The 6,996-nt window shown below is 51.2% G+C and overlaps 1 protein-coding gene across 2 annotated transcripts; it reads right to left on the reverse strand.

Moving 5' to 3' along the window:
* Positions 1–695: 695 nt before the first annotated feature.
* Positions 696–4,093, reverse strand: GSTP1 (glutathione S-transferase pi 1). 2 transcript variants are annotated; one of them, XM_014525816.2, is made up of 7 exons: positions 4,007–4,093; positions 3,764–3,802; positions 2,374–2,480; positions 1,851–1,938; positions 1,474–1,577; positions 1,064–1,171; positions 696–923 (listed from the first exon to the last, which is right to left on the reverse strand). In XM_014525816.2, coding segments are annotated over exons 1-7 (636 nt in total). In that variant the 5' UTR covers positions 4,008–4,093; the 3' UTR covers positions 696–734. The 2 variants fall into 2 exon arrangements, with proteins under 2 accessions (XP_014381302.1, XP_025047873.1); XM_025192088.1 differs by lacking the exon at positions 4,007–4,093 and adding an exon at positions 3,987–4,004.
* Between the last annotated feature and the right edge of the window lie 2,903 nt (positions 4,094–6,996).

The raw sequence follows: 6,996 nt of genomic DNA on the forward strand, positions 1-6,996 counted from the left end.
TCCCTAGGTCTACTGACCTGCCAGAGCTGCCTTTGCCATGCCTCCTGTTTTAGCCATGCCTGGCATAAGCTAGTGTCTGCCTGGGCCAGCTGAGGCAACCTTCCGCATTGCAAGCCGTGACAGCTGTTTCCACCTTTCCCAAGTACCGAAGTCCTGGAAAATGTGGGCATGGTGAGCTGCCCCATTAGCTGGCTCCACCTGTGCTCCCAAGTCATTCCTGAGCCCCCAAACCAGTAGCTTGCTGGGGCAGAAGAGTGTCTTGGGGTAGGGCCTTTGCTTATTAGGAGATACCCCACCCAGCATCATAGCAACAGCCAAGGCTGCAAGTGACAATATTGTTATCAGCTAGTGACAGCACAACCAAGCTGCAGACCAGGATTTTTGGGTTTCTCTGCCACTGCAGGAGTTTGGGCATGTACCACTTTGGTTAAGCTGCTACTGAACTACCAAAGTACCCATAGGAGAGACGGTGTCCCTCGGGTTGGGCCAGGAAAGGATAAACCTAGCAACAACACCGTCATCGAGGCTCCCTTTCTGAAAAACACTGAGCAAGCATAGATTCCTTCTGCCAGACACAGCTCCAGGCACAGACCAGTTTGCCAGTCAGAAGCACCCACCCCTGTGGCTCAACCAGTGTGTCCCCAACCACCCTTTGCCCCAGCCCCATAAAAACACAGCAACCCGAGTCTTTCCTGGCAGCAGCTTTATTGTAGATCTGGGGTTTAGGGGGGGCATCACTGCTTGTCCCTGCCATTGATGGACCGGTTGCGATGGGCAGGTGAGTCAAGGAAGGCACATAGGCGGGTCCGGGCACTTACTCGCTCCACGTAGGCAGACAGAAGTGGGAAGGCATTGAGGCAGCCAGGTGCCAGCAACAGGTGAGCATGCAGCAGCTCTACCAGACTGTAGTCTGCAAAGGAAATCTGCAGGGAGGGCAGGGTCAGTACATAGGGCATCTCCTTAGGAGGAGCCGAGAGCAAAGAGACTAATGAACAGATGCCCCAATCTCTCTGATGGGGGTAGTAGGGAAGAACCTCATCTCCCCCCTCTTCCCTGAACTTACTTGGTCCCCCACAATGAAGGTCTGTCCTCCATGATTCTGGGACAGCAGCGTTTCAAAGGAGCGCAACTCCGTTGGCAGTGCCTCCACATAGGCTGCTTTGCCATCATCCTGGAGAACGGGGAGGGAAGAGGGTGTGGGGGAGGAGATGAGTCAGAGTCAGGGCCATCCCCAACCTGGGACCCCAAATCCACAACACAGGAACCCTACACACCTCCAGTGGCAGCATTCCATGATGCGGCCAGTCCCCCCGATCCCCCAGGCTCTGTTCCCTGATCCCCACATTGTACCAGGGCCCCCTCTGCTCCCACCAATATACCCACGTGAAGGCTACCCACTGGGCCAGCCCACCAACCCCCCATCTAGCTTGCCCCCCTCTCCCCATCCAGGGTGTCTGCCCCCCCCTTGCTCACATATTTTTGGAAGATCAGATGAATATATTTGCGGCGCAGGTCCTCTACACCATCATTTGCCATGTCCAGCAGCGTCGCCTCCTTCAAGTCCTTCCCATACAGCCCTGCACAGGGCACTGATGTCAGCTTCAGGTGACTCTGCCCATGTGCCCCACAGCCTGATTCCCCCACCTCCAAGCCAATGCCCACCCTCCTTGCACTCTGTGCCTTCCAAATTGCCCCCACTGCCCACTCCATCTCTGCTGCTCCAATCTGCACTCCCCTAAACTGCTTCCACTCTCCCCAGACTCAGAGCCCTCCCAAAACACTGCTCGCTCCCTCAGACCCATCCCTCACACTGAGCTCTAACCCTGCCCCAATAGCCCTCCTTGGCCTACCAAATGTCCTGGCCAGGTGCCTCAGGATGGCATTAGACTGGTAGAGGGTCAAGTCTCCATCCTGGAACTTGGGCAACTGCCCAAACAGCTATAAAGGGAGAGAAGGCAGAGGTGGAAGGGGGTAGCCCCCAATGTAGAGGTGATGTGGGCTTTCTTGACCCACCAAGCACTGAACATCAGGATACATACAGAGCTAGGTACCTTCCCAAAGGCAATCCTAGGGTGAAACAGACGGGGGCAAATCAAGGGGGATAAGGTGCCATAGCACACAGCATGCTTGTCAGGGCCAAGGGAGGACTTCTGCAGCTCTCCACATCCTGACCCACAATGATAGCGGGTCAGGCCATTGGGCACATGAGCAGGCTGCCCACATGGGACCACCCCAGGGGAGGGGGCTAGAGTGAGTGTTGTGTTCACCCATGGCTGAGTGGGGGCTCTGCTCTATCCCTTGTTAGACAGCTGTGCTGAGAGGGACAACGGGATTATGCATGTGTGCATGTCTGGGGATGGCAAAGTCACTTACACAGGATTTCTTAAGCTCTCCCTTCTGCCACAGCTCTTGGGTCACCACATCCTCCTTCCACTGCTGTCCCTGGTCAGACAACAGCATCCGTATGGCCTCAGCACGCCCTAGGGACAGACAGACATCACCTCATTCTGATGCCCCACACACAGCCTTCCTAGGCAGGAAAACGTACCATGAGCAAGCACAGGCTGCTCCCTCTGTGGGCAGGTAAGGTTAGGGGTCAAAAGTGGGGGATCCTGGCAGGGCTGGGTTGACCCAGGTTTGGGATGATAGGTGCTGGGGATCTGGACTAGGGGAACACCAGCAGGGCTTGGGGGAGCCCAGCGAGGTACAAGCTCAGGAGTGGGTAATTATTTAGGCTGAAAAGGCCACTTAGAGAGTTTTGTTGAGCTGTTACATGCCAGGTCAGCACCCTATTCCACCCCTCAGCCTGCAACAGCTCACCAAAACTCCCTAAGTAGTAGATTACTAAACCAGTCCTGGATCCTGGACAGTGTGGGTGGACAGGGTCTCCATGGAGACTGGCTTGAGACCCCTGCGGGCAAAGTGTGCTTGGCCAGGCAGATGGGACAGGGGCACATGTGGTTGGGGAGCATCATCTGGGAGCACAATGGGTGGGCCAGGCTCAGATTCTGGGGTGGTCTCAACATGGGGCTGGGGCCCAGGGCAGAACTGCAATCTGCTCCCCACATGGCTCTGCACCGTCTCTGCCCCAGGATCCTAGCCCTGGCCCTGCCTGCTCTCAGATGCTGCCACTCCCCATCCACCTGTGGCTCCATCCCATTCACCTGCCTGGCATGTCCTGCCCGCAGGGTCCTGGGCTGGTTTCCATGGAGACCCTGGTTACCTGCCTGTTCTGTCTGGTGCCCCTGGCAGTGGGTGCAGGGCTGACTGGTCTGAGTGCCTGGGAAGTGGGGCTGGGTCCAGCAGCGATGACCCTGGCCGCAGTAGCTGGAATGAACTGCTGTTGCGGCTGGGGAGGGGAGTTCAGCTGCTGCACTGCCCCTGCTTTGCTGTGTGCCTGGGGGCAGCAGAACCAGCTGCACATCCATAGCTGCAGCTATCCCCCATGGGTGGGCTAGGCAGGGCTGAGGGACCTGCTGCAGGCCAGATAAAATCCCTTGGAGGGCTTGATCTGCCCCACGGGCTGTATTTTGATCACCCCTGGGATAGCAGGATCTGTAAGTCATTGTTGAAGGACACTGGCAGGGCTATGGGGGAGAGGAGTCCACAGTTTGGAAATCCGTGGCTGTGGGTCAGGAGCAAGGGGCACCAGCAGATCTGAGTCAGGGGAATACATCCTCTTCGTATTTGGCGGTAGCCAGACTGCTCCAACACTTCCAGCATCCCCCAAGGGTCAGCCCCACCTGCCACTCCCCACACTCACCACGCAGAGGAAAGTAGGTGATGGTGAAAGGGCCTGGCACTAGAAAAGAACAGAGCCACATTAAAGCAAGGGTCAAGCAACAGCCAGAGGGCCCCAGGGCCCACACCCCAACTGCATAGCTGCAATCCCAGGACCCAGGAATCTAGGCCCCAGCGCAACCCCAGTCTATCCACATCCCTCATCCCTCATCCCACCAGGGAAAGGTCCGTGCTGGCGCAGACACCTGGTTTTCCCGGCACTCACTTTCTCTGTGTCTTTGCAAAACAGAATCAAAGCGGCTGATGCTGGGATTATATGGAATTGAGAAAGTGCTGAGTCACTCTGGAGTCAGCACCTCCAGCTCCCCTCCCCATTCTTAAAGGGGCAGACATTACCTGTTAGGACAGAGGGACCCCTACTTCTCACCCCTTTCTTAAAGAAAAGATACTGCCACTCCCCCAACACCTGGAAGAAATACCAACCCTTCTTCCTTTAAAGAGACAGGCACCATCCTTCAAGAGGTATGAGCACTGATGGAGGATATCAATTTCAGTGGTATCAGTAGGAAGAAAAATACAGTCAAATGTACAATATCAAGTATCTTCTGTGGAGGACTTCTTGCTCCAGAAAGAAAGTGGAGGATATGACCATCTCTTTTGGACCTTGTTCTGACCAACAGGGAACAATTCATAGAATGATAGCACCATAGAAAAGTAGGTGTAGAAGAGGCCTCAGGATGTCATCTAATTTTACCTGCTGCTCAGGATCTCAACCATATCAGCCAGGTGTGTGTCTAACCTACTCTTAAAACTGCATGAACAACTTTGTCACATAACTATGAGACATATTGCCTCCAAACACAAAAAACACCCTGATTTGCTACAAGTAAAGCAGAAGAATGAGGGCACTGTCAATGTCCTGCTGTTGCAAGGGTAGGTAGTAGTTGTTAAAATACACTTGAGAAATCCAAGGCAGAGGGCCATGCCCCCTGCTACAAAGGAAGGCAGCACCACTTTTCCCTCCCCCATCTATGCTGGTCTGACCTTGGGGTAAAATTCCTTCCTAATCCCAAAAGTAGCAATTGGTGCCCTGCGTGTAGGAAGATCTAGCCTGGAACCTCCAGATTTTTAGTCCCAGTAGGAGTATCGGCATACATCACGCAAAATTCCCAGTCTTGACTGTAACGACCACCCAAAGGTTCTGAGGAAAGCAAAAAACAATACCCCCCCACAGCCCGGACACATGTAGCAACAGGAAGGGAAACTTTTCTTCTTGACTCCATGTAGCAGTGAACAAATCTTAAAAGCACGGGAAAAGCCAAACACCCTTCCTTGGCTGAGAATGTGAAGGTGATCAGAAACTTGTGAAGAAGCGACTATGATATAATAGAATTCATGATTGTAAGAAAGGGAGAATATGAGATCAGGAGAATTAAGACAATGGATTTCAAAAGGGCAGATTTAAACTGACTGAGAGAAATAGTATTGCCATAGATAGATAGATGGAAAGGAGTCCAGGGGGTCTGGCAGCTTCTAAAGTACATGGTATTGGAAGTTCAACAAGGAGCTGTTCCAACAAGGTGGTATGATGAGAAGAACAGCAGGAGACCCATGTGGACACCCAAGGTGCTTCTTAACTACCTCAAAATCAAAAGAGAAGCATCCAGTCACTGGAAGGAAAGGTAAGTCATTAAGGATGTATGCCAAGCAGCCGCAGGAATTTGCAGGGACAAAATCAGGAAAGCAAAGGTGAAACATGAGATAGTGCTGGCAAAGAATGTTAAAAGCAACACAAGGTCTCTATGAATATGTCAGACAGAAAAAAGAGACCAAGGAAACTTTGGGTCCCCTGCTCAGTAGTAAGGATGTTCTATTAGTGGGAGACAAAAAGAATGTAGAGCTCCTCAATGACTACTTTGCCTCAGTCTTCACAGGTAAACAGTAACAAGACAGCTACCAAAATTGATTTTGACAAAGAAAAGTACTGCAGATCACAACAGGTAAAGAGCATGTCAGAGAGTTTTTAACAACTATGAATCAATGTAACTCAGCAGGATCTGATGAAATTTATGCCACGGTGCTAAGGGAAAAGATTGACGACATCCTAGAGCCACTGGCAATAATACTTGCAGTCATGGATGATAGGCAAGGTCCCAGAGAACTGGAAAAGGGCTAATTTAATGCCCATTTCATGTATGGACCACATGCCTTTATCATGAATAAAATGGAGAAGTGTGGGCTGGATAGACTTATGGTTAGGGGAATACATAATTGACTGAATAACCACAAGCAGGGTAACTATAAGTGAATTGTTGTCAGACTGGGAGGAGATTCTACAGGAGTCTGTTCTGGGTCTGGTGCCATTTCACATTTTTATTAATTATTTGGATGCTGCAATAGAAAGCTTTCTGATCTTACACTTGCAGATGATACAGAACTAGGATAGCCTGAAAGTATTTTGGTGGGCAGAAGTATTCAAAATTATCTGGACAGATTGGAGAATTGGGTACTAGGCAACAGAATGAAATTCAATCAAGACAAATATAAGGTGTTAGGCCGAGGGAAGAAAAAAAACAAATGTATAAATGCAGATGATTGGTTTAAGCAGCAGTGTTGCTGAGAGGCATTAGAGAGTTTTAGTGGATTACAGAGTCAGCATAAGCCAACAATGTAGAATGACAGACTCATAGAAAAGTAAAGCTGGAAGGGACCTCAGGAGGTTATCTAGCCCAACACATTTCCTGAGACAGGATCATCCCTATCCAAACCATCCCATATGAATCCTTATCTAACTTATTATTAAAACTACAAAATCATGCCTGTTGCACAACCTCACCTGCCACTAGTAAAGCAGGGGGACACTGGTGATCACTATCCCGCTGCTGTGAGAGTTGTTAAAATACACAAGAGAGATCCAAGGCACAGGGCCATGCCCCTCACTACAGAGGAAGGCAAAACCCCCACAGGCCACACCAATCTGACCAAGGGGTAAAATTCCTTCCTGACCCAAATGTGGTTGATCAGTCTGATCCTGAGCCAAGGGGCAAGACCGTTTAGCTAGCAACCTCCAGGGTTTAGTCCCAGCAGGCACATTGGCACCCAGTCAATCCCCAGCCCTGGCTGCAGCCAACACCCAATACTTCTGAGAAAGGCAAAAAACAAAGCAAAAAACCTTTTGACAGATGCAGCAACAGAAAGGGAAAAAATTCCTTTGTGGCCCCTTGTGGCAACCAGTGAAGTCCAGAAACCTGGGAA

Source organism: Alligator sinensis, unplaced genomic scaffold, assembly GCF_000455745.1.
Source record: "Alligator sinensis unplaced genomic scaffold, ASM45574v1 scaffold578_1, whole genome shotgun sequence".
Lineage (NCBI taxonomy): Eukaryota > Metazoa > Chordata > Crocodylia > Alligatoridae > Alligator > Alligator sinensis.

Bases quoted from the DNA above. Each gene is read 5' to 3' on its own strand.
- GSTP1 (XM_014525816.2), bottom strand. The intron at 2,481-3,763 runs GTGAGTGTGGGG...GTCTGTCCCTAG, and splicing joins CACCTACTTTCCTCTGCGTG to GGCGTGCTGAGGCCATACGG. The intron at 924-1,063 runs GTAAGTTCAGGG...CCCTCCCTGCAG, and splicing joins CCTTCATTGTGGGGGACCAA to ATTTCCTTTGCAGACTACAG.